The 25,628-nt window shown below is 39.2% G+C and overlaps 1 protein-coding gene across 10 annotated transcripts in view; it reads right to left on the minus strand.

Moving 5' to 3' along the window:
• TRIM44 (tripartite motif containing 44) overlaps positions 1 to 25,628 on the minus strand; it is a 112,181-nt gene that overhangs the window by 52,813 nt on the left and 33,740 nt on the right. For all 10 annotated transcript variants that reach the window (XR_014837070.1, XR_014837068.1, XR_014837069.1 and 7 more), the window contains exons 3-4: positions 14,628 to 14,867; positions 3,260 to 3,279 (exon numbers count right to left, since the gene is read on the minus strand). Coding sequence is in view for 3 of the 10 variants with exons in the window: in XM_085011442.1 (XP_084867568.1) it covers positions 3,260 to 3,279; positions 14,628 to 14,867 (260 nt within the window). In the remaining 7 variants the exon portion in view is untranslated. The remainder of the gene's footprint in view (positions 1 to 3,259; positions 3,280 to 14,627; positions 14,868 to 25,628) is intronic.

Below are 25,628 nucleotides of genomic sequence, written 5' to 3' on the forward strand. Positions count from 1 at the left end.
AGAAAAAAGAAGGAAGGGCTCTAACTGGTGGGAACAGAGGAAAACCTAGATCTACTACAGACAAACACATTACAAAAGGACAGGAGTTTTCCTTTATTCCTGCCACCATGGAGAGTGGATCCAACCCAATTTTCCCTGGACTTCTGTGTAGACAGTGGGGAAGTGGATATGTGGAAAGAATAGTAGCAAAGGAGACACCAGTATGAAAATCCAAGCAGCCTTGGACCGGGAGTCTTCAGATTCATTTATATTCCATCCCTGGTACGGACAGACCCACACTTCCTTTTGTCTTTCTCACACATCAAACTCGCATTTAAACCTGTCAGCAAGACAGAAGCCTTTGGAACAAAACTCGGGTTTATTGAGACGGTAAAGTGTATAACACAAGTGAGAGAAATTTCAGATCAAAGGCAATCTGCCCTCAAGAGTTAATTGGAATAAACGTAGCCAAATAGTAGTTCAACACAAACTGAATGAAACCAGTAAGTATGAATTTAAAGAGTAAAAGGAAAATTTGATTCATCTTTCCTCTTTCTGCCAAATTGGAAAATGCTTTTTTTCAAGTGCTCATTGTACCAAAAAAGGGTTGTCTCAAATCCCAGTTCAATGGAATCCCTACTGACATCCACAGCAGCCTGGCTCAAGGGAGACAGCTTGACACCTTGGTTGATAGTAAAGAAACTCTATGCTTCGCCACTATCTTGTCAAAGTGACATGAAGGAATCTGCAGTTAAACTCTAAAGCCACTACCACACACTAGATAGTACTTCTGAAAGGAGTTAATCTCTTCATAAGGTCCCTATATTCTTCTAATCAACATGACTCGGGCATGTGGCCATAAAGACAAGATGAATGTGTCCATCCTAATCAGGCTCTCCCAAGAAAGAAATGCCATTTCTATTCTGTGGAGTAGAATAGAACATTACATCTGCTGAGGTGTTTTCTTTATATAGGTTTTGTTTGAGCTCTCTTTCTAGGGCACTGCTTGGACTGGATTTTAAGAGCTACGGCTAGTTTTGGGAATAGAAGAGATAATTTAAAGAGTTTGTCTAAACTAAAGGTCTGTATAAAATGGTGAAAAATTGATCAACAACTAGAGAAGATATTGACAAAGACTCCCATGATCACTAGCCTAATCAAACTAGTCTCCCAGGCTCTAATGCTGACCTACCTTCAATTCACTTTCCATTCTACAGGCAGAGAGGACTTCCAAAATGCAAATCTACTCAGGTTAATCCATGTTTAAAACTATTTAATGGCCTCCCGCTGCCTGCAGGAGAGAGCTCAGATACCATAAGCAGGCCTATAAGGTCCTAAATGATCTGGGTTCTGCTTTCTTTCCTCTACCCTTCTCTTGTCTGCCACAAATACCTAAGTTGCTCCCCATCCCTAGAACAGCTCTATGCCTGCCTCTCATTCTGCAGACCTCCATGTATATATAACCTTTCCTGGTAGGCCTCCCCTTATCCTCCAAGATAACCTAGGAGCCCTGCCTAAAGCAGCCTAAAGTTCACTTAATCACTGCACTTCCTCCAAAGTATAAGTGCTTGGTTATACGCTTGTCTCTCCCACTGGACTTAGGATCCACAAGGGCAGGAATCATGTCCATCTTAGTTTTCATTATTTGTTCAGTGCATAGCACAGTTAGGATCATGAGAAAAGGAGGGAGGAATCGAGAGAAGAAAGAGGGAAATCAACCACAATACAAAGGGAGCCTGTTCTTGAGAATGGCTGGAAGATGGAGTTTGAAGGGATTCCCTGAAGGTTTAAAGCAGAGAGCCTGTAGCTTTAGCCACTGAGGACAAGGAACTAGCCCTCGGTTGAGAACTACAGTTGGCAAGGGAGGCAAGCCATCAGGAGGTGCAGATGTGGGATAAGGTTTGGCACTAAGAAAGGGGCTCAGAATGTGGGGAGGGAGAAAGGAAAAAGAAGGAACTGTATTTGTTGATTTGTAAGTAAAACCAAAGAAGGGTGGAATCCTGGCACGCACCAGTAAGGTAAACCTGGACAACTCATTTGGCTTCTTTCAATGAAAAACTTGAATCAGGTAAGTGAGTTTCAAATTGAGTTCTCAGGAACCCTAGGTTTCTGCAGCAGCCCCTCAGGTTTATTGTAAGGAAGTGAAAAAAATGTTTTTATACAGTGGAGTTCTACTCAAAGCTCATTTGAGAAAAAAAAAGGCGTTTTCTTACTAAAACCAAAGCTTGAATAGCAGTGGCCTGAATGACCTTTCTGATACCTCCCAGCCTGAACTGTCCTGGATCCTATGTGACAGAGGGGACCCACATGGACATCGCATTTAACTCTGCACACATGCCCCTTCATTGTGTACACAGAATGGCTATATAACATTTCCAAGAGCCTGTTCTCACTGCTTGAGCAGAAAAACAGCCAAAGTGAGTAAACCAGAGTCCAGGTCCACTGCAAGGCTGAGGCAGCAATAAAATGTATTTTTATACTTCATGTGGTGAATGAGAAGCACAAAGAAACTTTTTAATTTTTTTCTAAACAAAGTTTTGTACACCTATGACCTCAGATTCACTGTATAGGTGTCTTTAGTCAGACACAAAGATGCTGCAGATCAGAAATAAAGAATATTGAATCCAGGAGGTCCCGTCGTGGCTCAGCAGAAACGAATCTGACTAGCATCCATGAGGATGCAGGTTCAATCCCTGGCCTTGCTCAATGGGTTAAGGATCCGGTGTTGCCATGAGCTATGGTGTGGGCCACAGACACAGCATGGATCTGGCATCGCTGTGGCTGTGGTGCAGGCCAATGGCTATAGCTCCGATTCGGCCCCTAGCCTGGAAACTTCCATATGCCGCAGGTATGGTCCTAAAAAGACAGGAAAAAAAAATATTGGATCTAGAGTCCATTTTTAAAAAGCCATCCAATTCTAATAAAAAAAGAACAATGCAAAATTTTATCTAGTCAGTCCACCTGATATCTAATTACCATTCAAATATAGTGCCTACTCATCTTAACAATGTATTCTGAATGTGCTAAGGAATAAAGCAAAGCTACTGTCATTACATACTTTAAAGCCTACCTTTATCTGAAGGTTACAGACAGGAAATGGCATAGATGAGGAAGGAGATGGGAATCTTACAAAATAAGATCTTCAAAGCCCTGGCTTAAGATGGAGATCCCTTTTCTGTGCTGTTCCTTGGCTGTCCATATTTCATGGAGCATTAAAAGGCCACAAATGTCACTCTACTTCAATTCTGAGAACAGACAAACAACAATAATATGATCTTACCTGGGTCCTTCCTCGTCGCCCTGAAAGAAACAGAAAGAAACTGCATTAGAAATCAGCATCAGTAAAAGCTGATTTATATTACTTTCTTTTCCCTCTTCTCTCCTAACCTGAAAGCAAGGCTTCTACATTTATTGTAACAGAGACAAACCAGTAGGCATCTAAGGGCTAAAACAGGGCTAACATAATCCTATGTTCAAACTGCCCAGCAGAGATGAACTAACAATTTGCCCTTGCAAGCAAAGAAGTGAATGCATAGACCTAGGAGGCCTAAATAATAGCCCTGCCTTTTTATTTGTATGGCTGGCAGTATTTAGTTCTGAGCAAACTGAGAGCCCAAAATAGTAGCAGGTCTTAGGCAAAAGCTGACCAGCTCCAAAAGCATCAAGCTGTTTCCCTCAAAGACTCACCTCTTCTTTGGCCTAGCATTTTTTTTTTCTCCAAACATAACACAGAAACTCTAATAAAGAACACACTATGGTGCAAAAGGCTCTGAACTGGGACTCAAGAAAGGAATTCTAGTCCAAGCTCTGTTATTTATTAGCTATGTGCCCTTGGGCAAGCTAGTTAATTAATCTGGACGTTGGTCTTCTCCTTTGTGAAAGCGTATTTCTAGCCATTTGATGAACCTCATAATTCTTTAGCCAAACAATGGCTTTTTTTCTTTTTCTCATGCACTCTTAACAAAAACATGTGAGGGTGATTTTTCCAGGTACTGTATTCTCTGAACCTAACTTTATCAGTGATCACAGCAGATTTCCTTGAGCCTCTTTTAGTGACCAAACAAGATTTTTCAAATGACCCTCAAGCCTTTTTCCAAGGGACTTCACTCATCTTTTTGGCAACACATGTATCTTTTAGATCCTCCTCTTTAGTCATTCCGGATTGGGCTCAAAAGAGACTGTGTCTTCTAGTTGGGAGGTAACTCCCCAGAGAACTGACTTGATTGAGGGGCTGACTGATCAATTGATCCTATAGGTAGGTATAAAGGAGAATGAGATCTGGATTCAGACATACTGGGTTCAAATCTTGACTCTATTATTTGCTTGCTATGTTACTCTGGACAATTATTTTGCCTCTCAACTTCAATTTTCAAATTTGCAAAACAAGGGGTGGAAATTGCTCTGTAACACAGGATGAGTATGAGGATTAAGTGCAATACTGTGTACAAACGTCAAGCACAGAGACATAGATGCACTTAATAAAGGTTATTATCAGTATCACTAATAAATCAGTATGATTCCTTAGAAGCTATTTAATGACAGTGCTGAGGGGAAAAGATTTAAAAATCTATCATGCTCTAACCTTCAAGGAGCTCCCATTCAGGAGCAGGGGAAACAGACAGAAAATGAACTATCACTAAATGTCTTAGGGGCTCTACCCTAAGAGAATGCTTTGAGAGTCAAAAAAGAAATGACAAATAGTGCCTTTTCTGGAGCAGGGGAAGAAGGCTTCACAGAAAAGGTGACACTTACACTGCCACTTAAGGTATAAGCAGGATTCTCCTAGGTTAACAATGGAAGAGAAGTGGGACGAGCACTGGACCAGCAAGAGCAAGGGGCACAGCAATTCACTTTTTTTTTTTTTAAGTGTGTTTAAGGAATTTTGAGTTCTATGAACTAGATAAGAAGGATGTATACGTGTATGCCCTGGACAGGGGATTGTGGGGGTGGGCAGTGGAGTGGAGCTGAAAGGCTGGGATTGCAACAGGGTAAGGGGAGATGGCCAGGCACAAGGTGAATTAGAACAGATTATACACCGGAGGGTGGATAAAAAGGGCATTTTTAGCAGACTTAAGAATTTGCAATATTGGTAAGGGTGGTAATCACCTGTACTCTAATGAGAGAGAAGTAGGGCACGTGGTGTAAGCAGGGTATGGGGATGGCGGGAATCTTCTCTGCCCTTTATTTGACTGGCATGTGCTATGAGAACTGTAATTCAGAAAGAAAAATTCATATAACTAGATTTAATATGTTACAGAACTATCAATGATGTAATTAAACCTCAACACAATCTTTCAATTATCTTTGGATGTTGAAACAAAAGTATCTAGGAGAACCATGTAGGAAAGGTATCCAAACTTTCTTCCATGATTTAGAGTGGTCCTCCACTCTCACATGTTTTGGTAGGATGGTTCAGAGACAGGCTTTCTGAGTTAGAGAAACATGGCTTCAAATTCCAGTTCTTCAGAATAGCTTTTGGCAATTAACCTTCCCAGGGTTCAATTTCCTCATCTACACATGGAGATCCTGATTCTTACCTCACCAAGTGGCTATGTGGGTTAAAATAAATGAGAGAATATGTATAAAAGTAGCTCTTAAGAGGTGTTCAACAAATGGTGGTCATTACTGTACTACCCTAAAATGTTAACTAGTAACATTTCTAGGGAGAGTGGGGAAGAACAGAGAAGATGGGGCACAGGACTCTGTTTTACATTCATCCATTTCTGCTACTTACAGGTAAATGGTTACTTTCAGAAACAATAATCACTCCCACCAAGCATGGGGAGGACCAGGGTGAGAGTTTCACTTTTGAAGAAATGAATAAATAAAGAACAAAGACATACATATAATTATTAAGCAATTTTGAACATGTCAGCAGACATTCAGAGGATTGCTAATCCTTACTAGTAAAAGCTGTGTCCATGCTCTTCCCTGAAGATGCACATTCTTGTTCCAAGAGCCTAGCTAATCTCATCCATCCTTCAGGTCAAGGGTCACTCAGAGTTTTCCTCACTGACAGACTGGAGTAACCCTACTTTGTCCTCCACATCTATATGGGGAACACTTCTGGGCTAATTGTTAGAGCAGAAAATTGAGAGTACCAGAACCACACAGTGGCTCCCTCTTTGGATTTCAACTCCCTGAGAATAGAAACTGTGTGGTCATCTCTTTATTCTCTGCACCCAGCACAGCACAAGCCATAGTACCATATCTATTCAAGAGGGGAAAGAAGGGAAGGCAAAATATAAGGATTTAAGATCAATTTCTACCACCATTATGAGTAAATTCTGGTTTCAGACAGTATTAGAACTGAAAGTCTTTAAACACCAATTTGCGTTTAAATGACCTGTTAGATGAAGCAATGCTCCCAAATCCCTCTGTAAAATATCCTGAATGCTCTTGTATGTTACACTCTATCTAGTACAACCTTTCATTTCTATATCCACCAGTAAAAAAAGGTTCACCAAGAATCAAACTCGTTTGCTCCTGAGCCTGCTTATATCAGATGAACTTGTAATTATGATAACACATCTTATTAAATTAAAAAAAATGAATGCGAGAAATGTTGTTCCATGAGTTGTTGTTTCCATGAAAATCAAATTTAACACATCCAAAACATTCAATAAAGATGAGTTACTTAAAAATTGCTGTCAATTTTGATATAGGTGAGACACGTAAAATATTAGAAAAAATAATGCATAAAAACCTAGGATTCTATATTAAACTTTCTTCAAATGTTCTCCTCACTTATAAACAGACTGATATTGGACCTTATAAATGGTGCAGTATGGGTGTAGTTTATACCAGAAATATGACAGTCTACTCCAAACAGAAATCCATATTCTGAAAGGAAAGTCCTTGACTTGGAATCAAAAAAATACACAGATAGGTATTTCAAGTTTATAATAAATGTTTAGAGTATTCAAGTATCATTTATTTTTCTTTTTTCAGCTGTCCCTACAGTATACGGAAGTTCCCAGGCCAGAGGTAAAATCCAAGCCAGAGCTGCAACCTATGCCACAGCTCCAGCAATGCTGGATCCTTAACCCACTACTCCAGGCTGGAGATGGAACCAGCACCTTCAGAGAGACAAGCCAGATCACCAACCCACTGCGCCACTACTGCCAGGAACTCCCTCAAGTATCATTTTTAATGGTTTAGTCATTTGAACTAAAATTTTCTATGATTATCTCACTATATATTGCTTTTTTTCTTTTTTAGGGCCACAGATGGGGCATGTGGAAGTTCCCAAGCTAGGGGTCTAAATGGAGCTGCAGCTGCCAGCCCACACCACAGCCAAAGCAACACAGAATCTGAGCTGCATCTGTGACCAACACCACAGCTCATGGCAATGCTGGATCCTTAACCCACCGAGTGAGGCCAGGGATTGAACCTGCATCCTCAGGGACACTAGTTGGGTTTGTAACTGTTGAGCCACAATGGGAACTCCCAAAAGTTTAAAATATCCCGTTAAGAAAAAAATGGCATGATGGGATGACGGTATTAACTATATTGTGGTAATCATTTTGTACATCTTAAACTTACATATGTTAGACATTAATAATATCTCAACAAAGCCAGGGTGGGGGACAAAGAAACACACACACAAATAGAACACCCAAGGATAGCTATTCACTTAGTGTGCTGTCTTTACTTTCTGCTGTGTCTGCAAGTTTTAAATATACTATGATTAAGAAATAAAAAACTGTAGTTAGTTGAAGAGGGAAAAGAGCATATCTTATTGAAAAGAAGAAAGACCACAGTACATATTACTGGTATTGAAACTCTTCCTCTATCCTATATTCTATAAGATGACCCAAACAGATATATTAAAAACACATTTTTAAAAAGAAATGTCAATAGGAAAGCTTGTAATTTTTGGACTCCTTCAACCAAAAGCTCTGTTATTCTTCTTGACCTAATCAAATTCATCTGTACTGAAGGTTTCTTAAAATAGACACACTGTGTTAGTGTTCTGTTTTTAGATTAATCCTCATGAATCAAAGGCAAATAGCACTTGGGGAATGGGATAGCTAGACATGTTGTTTTTATCAGCTTTTCTGAGGTATGATTTATAATACCATAAAATTACCTGTTTTAAGTACATATAAGTAAGTAAATTCAGAATTATGCAACTATTACTACAAACTTTCTTAAAATATATATATATACACTCACAGATATGAAATTATCTTTTTCCTTTTTAATTTATTTAAAAGCATATGATTTAAGCTAAAATTATAACTGTCTATGTTTGTACCATATGTAAATTATACATATATATATGACATATATATATATACACAAAGGATATGGAAAGGCAGTCAATTGGCCTATATGGTTTCAAGCTATCTGCATTTTATGTGAAGTGTTACAATATCAATTTTAAGTAGAATGAAAATTTAAGAATATATATTATAATCCTTATAGAAACCACTAAAAATAATGCAAAGTAATAGAGCTAAAGGCCAATGGATATATTAAAATGGAATTAAAATAAGTGTTTCAAAAATCTAAAAGAAAGCAGGAAAAGACAATGAGGAATAAAAACAGAAGAACAAACAGGAAACAAATCATAAAATGGTAATGTTAACCATGTTAATAATAACATTAAATGTTAATGGACATTACATTTCAATTAAAAGGCAGAGATTTTCAAAATGGAAAAGAATAAGAACCAGCTATATGCTGCCTATGAGAGACATAACTTAACAATACAGATAGACTGAAAGCAAATGGATGGAAAGAGATATATCATGAAAATAATAAGCATAACACTAGACTGGTTCTACTAATATTAGACAATATTGAGACAAAGCGTATTACCAGAGAAAGGGAAATGGTTATAATGATTAAAGGGTTAGTTCATCAGGAAGATTTAACAGTCAGAAGTACAGACATAAAAATCAATAAAAACATAACTTATCTGAACACATAACTGATATTTAACAGAATAATACACTCAAACAACAGAATACACATTCTCTTTAAGTGCATATTCATTCACCAAGAAAGACCATGTGCTAGGCCATAAGAGAAGTCTCAGTAAGTGTTAGAAGACTGAAATACTTCAGAATAGGTTCTTTGATCACAGTGGAACTAAATTAAAAATGAATAACACTCATGTCGCAACAGAAGAAAGGGTGGGGGAAAAAACTGTAACTGCAATGTATACATCTAAGGATAACCTGACCCCCTTGCTGTACAGTGGGAAAATTAAAAAAAAAAAAAAAAGAATAACAGTAAGATATGTAGGAAATTCCCTAATATTTAGAAACTAAAAAATTACTCCTAAAAAATTAACAAAAAGAAGAAGTCACATGGTGAATGAAAAAAATTTTGAAACTGAATGTAATGAAAATACAATATAACCAAAGTTGTATGATTCAACTAAAGCCAATGATCAAAGGGAAATTATTCCTCTAAAAATTTTACATAAAAGATGAATGTAGTAAAATCCATGAACTATGAAGCTGGAAAAAAAGAACTATGTAAACTCCAATAGAAAAAAGCAAATATAAACAAAATAGAAAACAAAAGAGCAAAATTAGCAAATTCAAAAGTTAGTTCTTTAAAAAGACTAATAAAATTAGTCAGACTGACAAAGGAAAAAAGGGGAAATCACGAATTATCAATGTCAGAAATGAAAGATGGTTACCATTCTAGAGGCTACGGATAGTTTAAAAATAATTGAAAATATTATAAATGACTTTGTACTGAAAACTAAGACAGATGAAAATGACAAACTCCTAAAAAACTACAACTAATGAAAAAAATCTATCTCTATAGTAAAGAAAGTGAACTGGTTATCAAAAATTTTCACATAAAGAAACTCCAGGACAGATGTTTTGCTGGTAAATTCTACCAAATACTTAAGGAACAAATAACACCTATTTTCATAAACTCTTCCAGAAAACAGATGAGAAGGAAGTACTTCTCAGCTTATTTTCTGAGTTCAGGACAGCCCTAATGCCAAAGCCTGACAATGACACTATAAAAAATACAAATTTAGAAGTGAATATCCTTCCTTAAACACAGACATAAAAATCTTTAACAAAGCATTAATGCATTGAATGAACACAGATAATATATAATGACCAAGTGGGAATTTATCTTGGGAATGCAAGGTTGATAAAATATTATAAAATTAACCAAGGTAACCAACCATCCTAACTGAATAATGGTGAAAACCCACATAACCATTTAAATAGATACAGAAGAAACATCGTACATACACCACATTCATTCGAACTATTGTTCCCCACATCTAATGTGTCATTTCTCTGGCTGCTCTGCTTTCAAGATTTTTTCTTTGTCCCTAGTTTTTAGATGTTTGATATTGATGTGTCTAGGGTGGATTTCTTAGGTTTATCTCACTTAGGTTCATTCAACTTCTTAAATCTCTAAGTTTATATTACTCAACCAAATTTTAGAAGTTTTGAGCCATTTTTTCTCGAAGTTTTTTTTCACCCTATATTCCTTTTCCTCCCTTTACCAGACATGTGACATGAATGTTAAATCTTTATCATCCCGCAGGTCCTGAGACTCAAATTATTTTTCAATCTTTCTGTTGTTGTTCAGTTTAGATATCTATTGATCTGTCTTCAAATTTATTGATTCTTTCCTTTGTCATCTCCATCAGTTCAACTGTTTTTCAATCCTTCTTTCTTGGCTGTTCAGATTGGAGCAAATATTTTCAAATTCACTGATTATTCCCTGTCATTTCCAATTTGCCACTGAGCCAGTCCAATGAATTTTTTGCCAGTTAATGCATTTTTCAGTTCTAAAATTTCATGTGGTCTTTCTTTGTATCTTCTATTTCTTCTGAGATTTTTTCATTTTTCATTTTTTCCATAGTGTTTGTCATTGCTTATTGAGACATTTTTATATGGTGGCGTTAAAATCCTTGTCTGATAAATCCAAAATCTGTGTCATTTTGGTGTTGGCATCTACTGATTTTCTTTTTCATTAGAGTTGAGATTTCATTGGTTCCTGATATAAAGAGTAACTCTGGACTGTATCCTGAACATTGTAAGATATGGTTCCCATTTAAACCTTCTATTCTAGCAGGTCGTCAACCCATTTAGGTTCAGAACACATGGCCTAGATCACTTTTGTGGCTTGTGGTTCAAATATCAATGGAACTTATAAAGTTTCTGCAGCACTATTCTGGTTGGCCCTCTCAGATGATGGTGCTCCAATCTACAGTCTCTGTTGTGCTGGCTCAGGAGGAGGAGGGGCATCAACTCATCACTACAAAGTAGGAGGGGAAGGTATGCCTCCACCACTGATTCAGCTGCGAGGAAGGCATTGCTTAGTTAAAGTTCCATCTACAGTCCCCATGGGGGCTTTAAGACCTCTTCAAGAAGATAGAACTCAAAGCCTCTGGCAAAGACAAGAAATACCAGACCCTTATCATCACCCATCAGTCTCACTGCCCCCTCCCCTACCTTGAGCAACCTGGCCTACTCCTTCCTACCTCCTACTAGAAAAGGTATGTGGCCCACTCTTCACCCTACCCCTGTAGGGGCCTTATATGCCCCCAACCAACCAGCAAGTGTATCGTAAGAGCCCTCTTTCCCCAACCAATCAGCAGGTCAGCAGGTATATCCTGAGACCTCTCCTCTCCTCTCCCTGGGCTATAATACAGTCATGACCACACGCCCAGGGTCAGCTCTCCCTGATCATCAGGAAGTTGTCTGCTGCACTTGCAGCATCTCTTATCTCAATAAACTCTTCTTTCTTTTTACCTTGCTATGCTCAAAAATTCTTTTTTTCCGATTCACATGCACAGACCACTACCTAGGGGTGCTATTTCCTTCCTATCACTGCAGGGGAGGGGTAAAAGTCAAGAGTTTCACCTTCAACCTCCATGGGAGGTGGGCACTACTCACTACTGAGAGGGGCAGGGGCAATGGTAGAAGTTAGACTTTTACCTACAGGCTCCAAAGAGAAAAAAAAAAAAATGACACCTTGTTACTATAGGTTTCACCTCACCAGCTCCGCTACTATGGTACCAATATGCAGTTTTGTTCATGGTACTCATCACCAGAATAGGCAGGTATGGATAAAAGGTTTCTCTACAGATGAATCACCCTTTTCCTAGTCCTTTGGCTAGAGAGAGCAGGCTTTTTTGGAACTTTCTTTTTTCTGTGCACATTAGTGCTTCCAGTTGGCAAGGCACCCAGGCCAGGATATATAGGAGGCAAGAAACCACCCCCTACCCTGCCAGGGAACTCACTGCTGTGTGGTTCTTCATATCCCAAGATCCCTGGTCAGTCTGCCACCTTTCCTCCATTTTTGAGAGTCTTCTGGTAGATGACTCAGTATCTTGTCAAGAATTTTTGCTGTGATTAATAAAAGGAGTAAAATAATGTGTTTACTCCATTTTGTTCAGAATCAGAAGGTGCAATTTGTTTTCAAATGCACCAAAGCTAAAATGCAATGAAGGGTAGAAGGCTGGAAAGATGGCTATATATATAAAATGAATTAAGTATAGTAAAATGTTAATGGCAGAATCTTGGTATAGGTATATAGCAATCTTGGTGGAGGTATACAGGTATAATCAACTTTTGCAATTTTTCATAATCAAATGTTTGTGTGTGGGAGGGGTCTTTTGGTCAAATTAAAGATGCAGGTGATTTAAAAAAATCACCATACAAAGAGAAGGAAAAAATTCCTGTTGAGTGAAAGAGAGCTATTGGAAATTGCTCTGATCAATAAGTTACCAGATTATCTGGAAAGAGAGGCTATTAAATGATAACAGCTCTGTGTAAAAGCTCTAGCTAACTGAATGCTACTTCTCATTTTTAATAGCTGAGTTTGTCCACTGCTTGGTTCTTAGGCCTTGTCATCTTTGCATCCCTAGGAGTAATTCCATCAACGTTAATAAGCATAATGCAGTTGAGCTGCTGAAGTACATAAAAGGATAGTTAATACTGGAGAGGGAATTTATTTATTTATTTATTTAATTTTATTTACTTGAAAATAAAAAAGAGAGGAAGACCTCTCTAAATTCAATGTTTATTTTTGTAAAAAGAACCTAATCAACACACGGAATAAATATGGAGGGTATCAAAATTTGAGGGGAATTGGGACATAGGCCAGTGATTCCTTGAGTTAACTCTGGTTGAAACTTTTTGTTTATTAAGACACAAAGTGACCACCTCCACAGAAAAAAAAGGTCTTAGGAATGCAAAGATGTCTAGGACACTGATTCTCCTCATTCTTCCCAAAGACACAAACAGGACATTTGGCATACAGCATATAGTCGGGAAAAAGCACGGGCACAAGAACAGGATGGGCTGAACCCTGGTTCTCTTTTCCACTAACTAAACGACACTAGGTCAGTGTCTGCAGTTCCTGGCATCTCAATAGCCCAGCTGTAGAGTGGAGACAATGAATGCTGAAGTAAGGATTAAACGAAATGATGAATATAAAGTGCTCTCTTACCAATCTAGAAACTCATTCAGGCACGCACCTCTTTAATTCTGGGGAGGATGAATTGAAAAGATCAAGAGCTACTCTAGTTCATTCAGACACTGATGAAAATTAATCAAGAACCCTGGATGAGTGAAGAAGGTACTGTCCAATGGTCTCTTATGTTTCATGTTAGGATGGCACAGATAGTACCTGCCTCCTAGTTTGTAACTCAGGGCTTCTGCTCACTGGTTTATTGGCTAGGCTCTACAGAGATAAAGCAAAACTGTTAGTTAAGGCCTGAGCTCACTGAGTCAGCAGGTATCCTAGAAAGTTCACAGGACTCTCCTACGTTTTCTTCTAGGAGGGCCTACCCTAAACCTATCTGGAATAAGCTTGACCAGAATTTCAATATAATAGTATGAAATCTGATGAACAACAGCCTCTCCCTAGTGGTTGAAATATTTCACATTTTTTAAAAACAGCAATAATAAATGTATTTTTGTTGTTGTTTTTAGAAATAGATTCTAAATGCCTGAATTTATTTATTGTTTGGTAAAATGCCTGAATTCATGGTTTGGTAAAATGCCTAAGATCCTTTTATTCCTGTTATAAAATAACAATGAATGTAGTAACTAAAATTTGTACAGTGATTCAACATTTATCTTGGATCTTTAATTCATACTTTTTTTTTGTTCCTCACAATGCCCTAGCCCACAACAGTAATGCCCCCAATTTATGCAGTTAGTTCCATTAAAAAAAACAGCCTGAGGCACCTTTGCGCTACTCACTGAATCAGTACAGAATCTTTTATTTGGGCCTACTTTATGCTCCACTTCCTGATTTATTCTCATTCAGCCCAGTTCTCTTCCCTATGATGACTTTATTTATAGGGTCATTTTCACAACTTGGGATCTATCAATTGCCCTCTTCTTTGGCTCTGATTTCTGGCTTCCCTCATTAACTGTGAATAATATTTGCCTCATTGATTATACTCCTTTAGGTCATGGTAAACAAATGTTTTGCCAGGCCCAACTGCTGAGTACAGGCCCTTGCAGCCAATACTTCATACTAGTTTATACACTGGTGTAAACACGTATACCCTATCTAAGCTTTCGATCCATTCATGTTCAGGAACCAAAAGGGGGAAATTTCTAGAGTTAGCAAACATGGCAGTCAGTTTCCTAATTCTCCAGCTCCTTATTATTATAGGCATTTATTTTCTTTACCTCTGCCTTTGGCTCAGCTGATTCATTAGAGGTATCAAGTTGTTCCTTGGCTTGGGCCATCTGAGTCATCAACCTATCCATATGGGATTGGATATCTGCCAGGATCTCAGTCACATGGGCTGTGGCCATTGCTTCCTGGATGTCCACCAGATGAAGGGTCTTCTGCTCCTCATCAGCAATCACTTTTTGAACTTTCTTAAATTCCTGCTGTATAAACACCTTCATCTGGTCCCGGGTTACCTGCAGAACACAGACAAACAAGAATAAGTTGGACATACAAAGAAATAGGAGGGTAGTGCTATTACTATAAGTGTTAAGAAGCCCTGGCCAAATAAAAACCAACCACAGGTCCTATCTGATCCTGAAGTTTTAGGAACCTCCTCTGAGCAATGTTACTCTAATATCTTTGATGAATTTCTTACCAATCTTTTTGGGTTTTTTATTTTTTATTTTTTTTTTTTGTCTTTTGGCATTTCTTGGGCCACTCCCGTGGCATATGGAGATTCCCAGGCAAGGCGTCTAATAGGAGCTGTGGCCACCAGCCTACACCACAGCCACAGCAACAAGGGATCTGAGCCGTGTCTGCGATCTACACCACAGCTCACGGCAACGCCGGATCCCCAACCCACTGAGCAAGGCCAGGGATCGAACCCGCAACCTCATGGTTCCTAGTCGGATTCGTTAACCACTGAGCCATGATAGGAACTCCAGGAAATAATTCTTTATCTTTCCTTTTTATTTCTTTTATTTTTATACCAGTAATACATTTATAAATTTATTTAAACACATTAAATTTATTTAAAGTCTACTAAACTTTAAAAATTTAATATATGAGTGTATATTGAAAAAAATGAAATTCCTCCTCTCTCTCCATCCCAATACCATTTGCCGCCTCAGAGCATATTTACTGTTAATAGTGTGATACATATACTTGCAGCCATTTTTCTATTTTAGTTAAATACATATACAGGCATACCTTAGAGACACCATGGATTCTGTTCTAGACACCACAGTGAAGTAATTATCATAATGAAGAGCGTCACACAAGTTTTTTGGTTTCCCAGGATATATAAAAGTTGTGCTAAAACTATATTGTAATCCATTAAGTATGCAATAGCACTATGTCTACAAAAAGGACATACTTTAATTTAAAAATACTTCACTGCTAAAAAATGCTAACCATCATCAGAGCCTTCAGCAAATCATAGTCTTTTTGCAATGGTAACATCAAGATCACTTATCAGAGATCAACATAACAAATACAATAATAATGGAAATGTTTGAAATACTTTGCAAATTACCAAAATGTGGGAGATACTGTTGTGGCCCAGGGAGTTGCAAACCCAACTAGTATTCATAGGGATGCAGGTTCAACCCCTGGCCTTGCTCAGGGGGTTAAGAATCAGGCGTAGCAGCAAACTGCAGTGTAGGTCGCAGAGGTGGCTTGGATCCAGTGTTGCTGTGCCTGTGGCGCAGGAGGGCAGCTTCAGCTCTGTTTTGACCCCCTGCCAGGGAACTTCCATATGTCACAGGTGCGGCCCCAAAAAGCAAAAAAAAAAAAAAAATTACCAAACTGTAACATAGAGACAGGAAGTAAGCAAACAGGGTTGCCACAAAACTTCAATTTGTAAAAAACACATCTCCAAAGTGCAATAAAGATAAGTGCAATAAAACAAGGTATAACTGTATGTACAGAGACAGTTGTTTTTATGTAAATGGGTCATGGTGAACATATGGTTCTATGTCTTGCTTTTCTACTTAAAATATTTTAGTACATACCATACAGATCAACTTCACTTTGTATTATTTTTAATGTCTGCATGATACAGAGGTATATATAATATATGGATTTTATAGAAAGGGATAAAAGGACAAATACATCCACTAAATATTTCCATTCTTACTGGAAATATAAGATACTTCTAAATTTTGCTTTTATGAACACAGCAATGAACATCATTGACTACACCTCCTAATATTTGTATATGAATTTCTTTAGAGACCTTTGGAGTCAATGAATCAATTCATTTATATTCTAAAAGTACTAACTGAGGAGTTCCCATTGTGGCGCAGCGGAAACAAATCTGACTAGGAACCATGAGGTTGCAGGTTCAATCCCTGGTCTCGCTCAGTGGGTTAGGGATCTGGCTTTGCTGTGAGCTGTGGTGTAGGTAGCAGATGTGGCTTGGATCTGGCGTTGCTGTGGCTGGGGCGTAGGCTGGCAGCTGTAGCTCTAATTAAACCCCTAGCCTGAGAATCTCCATATGCAGCCCTAAAAAGCAAACAAATAAATAAAAAATTAAAAAATAAAAGTACTAACTGATACTGCCAATTGCTCTCCAAAAAAGATGCACCAATTGCATTCCCACAATAATGTGTGAAAGTTAGCATTTTCTTATACTTTCATCAACACTGGATAATACCAAGGCTTTAAATTTGTACTCTCTGATGGGTGAAAATATATCATTATTTTATTTTGCAACAACTGTGCAGACTAAATAAAATATACAACTCTTGGCTGTATTCGACTAGAACATAAAGCAAACAAAGTGAGAAGCTACCAAAATAACTTTTAAACTCTACATTTTGCCAGTAACTACATTTATTGATGTTTTTTTCATAACTATGTTTATTTTATGAGAATTTTTATAATTATTTTATTTTTTCTTTTTAGGGTTGCACCTGTGGCCTATGATACAAAAACACTGGATCTGAGCTGCACCTGCAACCTACACCACAGCTTGCGGCAATGCTGGATCCTTAACCCACTGAGCAGGGCCAGGGATCAAACTCACATCCTCACAGAGACAACGTTAGGTCCTTAAACCACTGAGCCACAATAGGAACTCCCTACATTATGAGTATTTTTAAACTACACGTATTGAGTGGCTGAGACAGGAAACAAGAAAGAGAGAGAACAGTAGACAAAAGGAGAGATGCCAACAGAGAATTTTAGAGCTGAAAGAGAAAGTATTTGTCATCTAAGTGAACCCCTTTCTTTTACAGATAAGGAAACAGATCCAGCTAAAAACCTGTAGGAGACACAGAGTCCTCCAATCTTCTTGCTCCCAGGCTGGTGCTCTGTTCACTATAACAGAAGGGAAGTCAAACTGGGAAAAACTAAAAAGGAGACTGAGAAAGATTAAAGGAGAGGGGGGAAATAAGGCCATTTTTTATTAGATTCAAAAACTGAAAGAGGCTTGATACTTAAAGCAGCTTTTGCAACACTGCTATAAAAACACCAATGCAAAATAAGGCCTATAGGACATGTATCCGTTCACACATCAAGTGACTAAGTGACATAAGCCCTCAGGAATTCATATACTCTTTGCAGGTACTCTCCCTGGTGCTAGAGAAAAGGGGAGGGGGAGTGTTGAATGTTATTAACATTCCTGCAAGTTCTTTATCAGATTGAGAACTGTGATTTGTGTTTATTTATATAATTTCTTTTTACTTTCAGTGTGTATATTTCAAGGCTGTTATCCTTTATGATGATCATTTATCAATGGATCTCTACCCCTGAAACAAATTCAGTCTTATAAGACCTAGAAACTTCTCCTAGAGACTAAACCTAGGAAGTTTTAGCTAGGGCATGGATGCTTCTGAATGCCTAAGAAACTGAAAATTCAAAGCGTAATAAAAACTGACTTGCAACCTATTTTATTAGACATCACATACACATGTAATTTGAAGTTAGCAAGGTGACATCACAACTGGGAAAGGTGGGACCACACTGCAGTAGGTGAATAAATCATGGTTCTTAAAAATTACATTCTCTACTTTGCTTTGCTCTACCTGGGTTTTCAACCTTTATTTTATGCAATTAATTTTTATAGAGATAAGGCCACAAGCACAAATTGAAAGCAGAATAATTTACTCTATAAAATCTTTATGCCTTCGTCTCATTCCCATTCTCTACTAAACAACAAATAGGTATTATCCAACCTAGTTCAAAATGGCAAGAACAAACTTCTGGGTCATGGCATTCATTTAAATTCACAGACCGAAAGAGAGGCTCCCTGGGGGACTGGGCAAGTGGTAGGAGCAAAGACTCCTACCAAAGACAGGAAGGAAGCAACTTTCAAAACTCCCTTTCAGGTTTCATTTCACTTCCATTCTGCTATGAACTTCACAGTTCTCCAGGAGCAGCCGGTCCTTCACGGCAGCACCTGCTAGTTGGGAGCCACTGACATCACTTCTGAGTAGGTTTCTTAGAACTCTCCCACCTCTATCCTCCTACAGCTCCCCAAAGGTAAAAGTGATAGTCTCATACTCTTGACTATACGACATGAGTATTATGTCCAAAGAGAAAATTCTTCATAAGCAGAGAAGAAGGCTGGATGTATCGCAGAACAATAAAACTGGCGATGTAAAAGTTTCCTTTTTTTTATAGAACCTACTAGTGATTGTCAAATCTTTTTAAAGCCACAGAACCTCCCTTGACCCAAAGTCTTAATGTAGAGCCCCAAAGTATAAAGAGCCAAAAGTAAAACTACTCCGGCTAAAAGAAAAGTCTCCCCTTCCTCTCTGAAGTACTTCCTAGGCCACTGGTAGTGCTCTCCAGAAAAATCTCACCTGAGGGACCTGGGTCCGCTGCACAAAAGAAGCCATTCAAAGAGCTGGTTCTCTTTGGTCAAGTGATTAGTCCCCAAGCTGTTAAAACTTTAAAACCCTAGGTTACAAGCAAGTTGTATCTTTGTTATAGATGCATTAGGACGAAAAGCTATTAAACATAGCATTTTACTGAAATTACATAAAGCGCAGCACTGTAATTTGAAAAAATAAGTGGCTTATTTGTGAATAGTCAAAACTAGGAACATCTAATTGCTCTTACTAGAGCTGAATCCAACTTTAAAGGTGGGGGGAAAAAAGGCTCCGGCGAGATGCAGTAATAAAGTCCACTTGAGAAACCTACTTCTCTCTGTTCTAGTCCAGTGGACTTTCTGCTACAACATATTGCCTCTCATGATCACTTCCTGCCTACTTCAGATTTTTCAAATTAATTTCTTCTTAATGGAGATGTTACTTCAGTTAACAGGTTGCTTCTGTTGTTATCCCCACTAGGATGTTATTCCCCCTGGGTGAATTTTGGGATAAAGGATGAATATCTGAAGAGTCAAGTCTCCTTCCCGGGTACTTTATATATGCTCTTATAGTTCATATTTCTAAGCTAGACTGGACCCAAGAGGCATGCAGACTGGCACTTTACACATACATAATTAAACAAGTAAAATCTTGAATTAAGAGCCTGTACTTGTGAACACCACCATTCACTGTGTTTGACAAGGGCTGGAAGCCATTAACTCCTAGCTAAGTGGTCTGCAGGAAACCAAGGTTTTATTTACTTTTCTATTACAGGCAGATTATTAAAAAACAAACAAACATGCATACTAGCTAGAAAGCATGATGGCTTAAGAAAGATGTGTTCCAGAAAAGTGTTGCTGAGATGAACTGAGAAAGATGGGACAGGGTCAGGAGCAGGAAGCTACACAAAAGAAAAGCATCAGAGTCTACACCAACTGAAGCTTTCAGAAATACTTGTACTATTAGTCAAATTTACTGCAAGTAATTCTAAAGCAGCCTATTCCAAAAATGACTAAAGAAATGGTTAAATGCATGAAATACAGTAATGATGACTCTAAATTCCTCCCCCAAAGGTCAGAAAGAGCATTTTTACTCCCCCTTTCCTCTTGTCAATGGCCATTAGGAGTAAAATAAAAACTTTTTTCAACGTTGCAATCTATCCTTGCTTCCACAGCACAGCACTCTCTTACCATGGCAGTGTCCACGGAAACTTCCAGATAGGGAATCTCAAAGTTTAGCCTTCTGGATAGCCTGCAGAATTTATTCTGACATTTTACTTCAAGAGAGCTCCTTTCAAACCTCTGCCAGGCTCCCGTGACGGCAGGCAAGGGAAGAGCTTCATCAACAAGGAGGCCAGAGTCCTTTTTCAGTGAATGGCTGGGTCTCCTATTTCCTATGTCCTTTGTGTATGAGTAGAAGAGTAACTATTTGTAAATAAAACAACCCTCCACCCCAAGGCTTGGAAAATTTTCCCAGAGCCTAGAAACAAGCAGACCACAAACTACATTCTATTATCAACATTCTGAGTGATGTCAAATATTTTCCTGACGACCTGGTTAGAAGCCTGCATTGCTCGGATTTCACAATAATGTTGAGAAAGGTAGAGAAACGGTTATTAGAATGAACATTTAATTTCTTCCCTACACCATTTTTCTCACCTTCATCAGAAGCCTCTAAAACAAAAGCAGTCACTTGTATCTTCTTTACCTCCTTTTTTCATTCTGTTACTAGAGAACCATGGGATCGCAACCTCAGTTATCACTTCGTTACTTCAAGTATCCACTCAATGAAGTAACAGCTATTTACTGCTGCTGTTATTAATTCTATTATAAAAGAATAGAAGAAATACACCAAATGTTAGATAGTGGTTATCGCTGAGTACTGCATTTTGAAGGGTTCCCCTGTGGGACCTTTAGTCATCTTAGAGCTCCTCAACAGAGCAGGGTTTAGTGTCTGGAAAAACTCTGAAAAAGGTCTAACTAGCTGATCCATTGAATGATCTCAAGTGTAAAGTCATCCACTTTTGAGAAATATCAGGCTCAACAATGACAAATAGACGTCATTGCTATATAGAAAGATATCTGCTTTGAGACCTTGTATAACCACAGCAGAAGCACCCTCATGACACTGCTCTTATCATAAAGCAGGAGATGGAGCTGGGACAAAGGCTGGGTGAAATAGGAGGCAAGCCTAACTTTAGCCTGGTTTCTCTCACTGGAATTCTCTGGCCGTTTAATCTGTGACAAAGATTTGGCTTTATGAATAATGATAATGAAAATATTAAGAGCTATCATGTGCAGGTAATGTTCCAGGCGCCACCATATATGTGTTTCTGATTTAATCCTCAGGTAGGCAATAATATTTTCATGTTATGTTACAGGAAACTGAGGCTGACAGGGTGAAGTCACTTGCGTGCTGTAATACAGCAGGTAAGCTAAGGAGCAAAGATTCACCTCAGGTCAGCGCTCTGTCAACCACTCTACATAGTAACTGTCTTTTGAAAAGGAAATTGAGCCTCTGAGAACCAGGATGTGACCACTGGGAAGCAAATTGGCACAGAAAAGAGCACTCAGGATGGGAAGTTAGAGGGCCTGGTTATTAGTGAGGTCTGTCTTTTAGAACCAACCAACTGTGTGACTTTGGGCAAGTCACTGAATCTCTTAGGGCCTCAGGCTCCTGAGCTATTTAAAATGAAAAGCGAGTCTTCCTTTTATCTCTACAATGGCAAAGCAGCACAAATTTTTCACTCTCGAAACTAATTCACTAATCCAGATTTGCTCATCATCACATTTGTTGCTAAAACAAAAGGGGAGTATCAGGGGACTAGGACTCTGACCTAGAAGTTGTTAGGGTAACAGAGTCAAAATAAGTGGTAAAGCAGCAGCAGAATAACCCTTTTCCTTTGGCAATGCTGCCCTATCAAGAGGTCATCCTCTCTCCTACCTTTAACCACCAAGCTTATTTAGAAAATCATAAAACTGGCTACCCAGCCTCCTCCAGCACCAGTCTACTAGCCACCAACTGCACTTGCTCCCACTCCTGACCTGTCTGTACCACTGAGCACTACTCATCTCCTCAGTCTTTAATTTCTCTTCTCTCATGGTTTCTGTGACCCTGGACTTCTCTGGCTTTCTGTTAATCGGCTTCATTCCTGCAATTTTACACACTCTCCAGGCGACTGTGATGGAGAAACTCCAAGGGTTTTTCAGCCTTGGCACGACTGATATCTGGAGCTGATAATTCTGTGTTGTGGACAGAAATGTCCTTCACCTTGCAAAACATGCAGCAGCATCCCTGGCCTCTATGTAGTGGATGCTAGTAGCATCACCCCTTGCCCCCAATTATGACCACCACAGGAGTCTCCAAACCTTGTTAAATGTCCTCTGGGGGCAAAATCGCTTTCTCTCTATACCCTCCTCCTTAGCTATTCAACCCACCTTTGCAACTGAACTACCACCTCCATGGAGATGGCCTCTGAGCCTGGGTTCTCTAGGTCTCCAGTGTCGCAATTCCTTTTGTCGTGTATCTCCACCTGGACACTCCTCTATTATTTAAACCATCAAGCCTCAAACTGCATCCTCTCCCTCCTCCTCATCATTGTCACTGCTACCATTTTGAGCACTTACATGTTAGGCACTATTCTAAGCACTTTACATGTGTAGTAACATCAATTAATCATCATAATGATACCGTGAGGTGCAATTATTATTGCTATATCAATTTTATAGATGAAGAAACTGAGGTATAGTGAGAATAAGAAATCTGCCCAAATTCACACACACACAATGGTGGCAGAGCTGGAGTCTGAACCTACGTGGTTTGACTGCATAATCTGCCCTCTAACCACATCATTCTTTCGTATCTTCCCTTCAACCTTGCCCTGTCCCCTTTCCCACTTAAAGCTACCAAGATTTAGGCAATCGCCCAGGCTCTCAACTCTAGAGTCAAGTATTATCTTCTCCTCCAGATAACAGGTTTCTTGACTTGATATTTTGAGGGGAAATTATGATATCTTTGCTTAGGGTCTTTCACATCATGGTGATCAATACATTCTGAGTGTCAGAAGCCATCCTGTATCTGCCGCTCCACCAGAGTCTGACTGAAGGAGTCTGCTCCTATGAAAATCCTTCTTGCACCCCCTTCCCACTACTCCCCACTACACAACTAGAGCCATGCTCTAGATCCAAAAGCTCCATTTAAACTCCACCTGCCCCCCACCTAAAGCCTTTAAGCCAGCCCTGCTCTCACTTGCACACTAACTTACCGAAACAAAATTCTAAGTCACAGAGAACTTCTGAGTGATCTGCAGAAACTATTTAGGATTCTGATCCTGCCTTTAACTTGTTCTAGGTCAGCTTTCTCTCCTTTCTCATCTCCACTTGGCCCTGAACCTTGGCTTTCTAATTGTACCTCAAATCCCACCTTTGGCCCTTTCAGGTATTATAACCATATGTGCCCTTCACGCTTTCCTTCTTAGTGTTTAGACCTTACATTTGCCTTATATAATCTTTGGCTCGGCTTGTATTTTTCCTTCTCAGAATCACATTCTCTTGGACTGGAACCCTGTATTTCAGTCAGAATACTCCAGGCTTCCTCTATTTCTGCCAGAGACTATAAATTTCAGTACTTGAGCATAAGTACTCTATTGTTCTTTACCAACTTCACGCATATGACCCTGTAATGGGCTTCTTCTGAATTTCCTCCCTTTCATCGTTTTTCCTCCCCCACATACAAACATAAATACACACGTACATGTACATATGCACACAGAGAACATGAGGGGCTCAGGACCGTGTTTCCAAACGGCTTTGTACTTGGAAGATCCTAATAAACACTGCTAATCAGCTGTGAAGTGGAGAGCAACTGTGTGCCTCAGTCATCTGAGAGAGAAACAGTCACAGAAGACCGACAAGCAGCCCTCGTATGAGAACTGGAGTTCTAACCACTACAGCTGTGGCATCACTGCCAAGCACCCTCTTCTCCCAGGACTGCCTGTTCATGCTGCCAGCTGCTAAGACTTTACTGCCATGACAATCTGATGTGTGACCCAGTGTCATGGCACTGAACTGGATGGGGCAGAGAACAGTTCGACAGGGATTCTGGGCTCACTCTGAACTGATACTACTGCTTGCTCTTAAAATGCTTCTCCCTGTGTGACCTCAGCGTGACAATAAAGAAAGCAATCATAAACTTCTGAGCAACGCTTTCCCTGAGTGAACAGAAGAAATTTCTGGGTGCCCCATGTAGAAATGTGAAAGTAGCAGAATGGATCCCCAGGGACATCCAGGACCATAAGAAACAAGAATACAAGTGAGAGCTTTATTCTACTTTGTTTTCTAGCTCACTTTCCACCTTAACCGTATAGAAACTAGAAAGACAGCTTCTGCTTCAGGAATTATCATGTAGGAAGTGGAAGGTGGAAACTGACACTGAAAGTTTCAGGAGTAACCAAACAAACAAACAAAAAATACTATTTTTAAGCCTCTTAGACTTGAATATACAAAGAAAGCCTATTTCATATGCTGAAGATTAAAACAACATTCACCCCTCATTTCCACCCCAGTTCTCTACCCAAACAGCTTTTCTGCAAAGCCACAGCTATCTGTATACTATAGAAACCACAAAACCAAAACAAGTGTATGCCACAAAGAATACTCAGGAAAGGGAATTGAGATATAGGTCTCATGGTTTGCTACAGAGGGTCAGAATGGTAAAGTTCGTGGAGTTTGTGGTGACAGAGAAAAGTTTCAGTTTTGGCTCTGCTAATGCTATGCTCCTGAAGCTCAGAAAGCTGAAAGTTTTTTCATTTGTAAAAGAGAGGCAATAATATGGTTCTCACAGATATTTTTGTGAAGTTTATACAAAATAATACATGAAAAGAACTTAGTACTCTCTGGGAGTATAGACACAACAGCAGAGCATTCTGCTGGTCCAGATAACATCACCTGAACATCTACGGTGGGTTTTTCCTATGGTACTCACTGAGCTCTCACAGATACAGGGCCTCTTAGAGATAGAAAACCTATGCTCTTAGGAGTGCAAATTCTGACTTGTCAAAGGAACACAAGAAGGACTTCCTCACACATCTAGGCTCTGAAGAAGATGGGTGTCAATCACAGGCTCCTTGTTTCAGTTTCAGTAAATGGCCACAGGCTGTCAGGGAGCACTGCCGCCTTTTCTCGTTTGGTAAGATCAGATGTAACCTATTTCTATAACATAGAAGCAAAGCACAGGAAGCATAAGAACAAAAGGTCAACACTCTGCTCCTCAGAGTGTGGAGGTATAGTCAGCTCCTCCACCTTACAACTTGCCTCTATCGCAAGTGCTCTGCTTGGCAGACTGAAACCCTACTACTCCCCCTAGAGCAGCTAACGGTCTGCTTACCTAACAACCATAGGGCTTGTTAAATAATCAGAG

The sequence above is a fragment of the Sus scrofa genome, chromosome 2, assembly GCF_054392235.1.
Source record: "Sus scrofa isolate SSC_HxYL_T2T_F1_AM1 chromosome 2, Sscrofa_HxYL_maternal_Yorkshire_Landrace_v2.0, whole genome shotgun sequence".
Lineage (NCBI taxonomy): Eukaryota > Metazoa > Chordata > Mammalia > Artiodactyla > Suidae > Sus > Sus scrofa.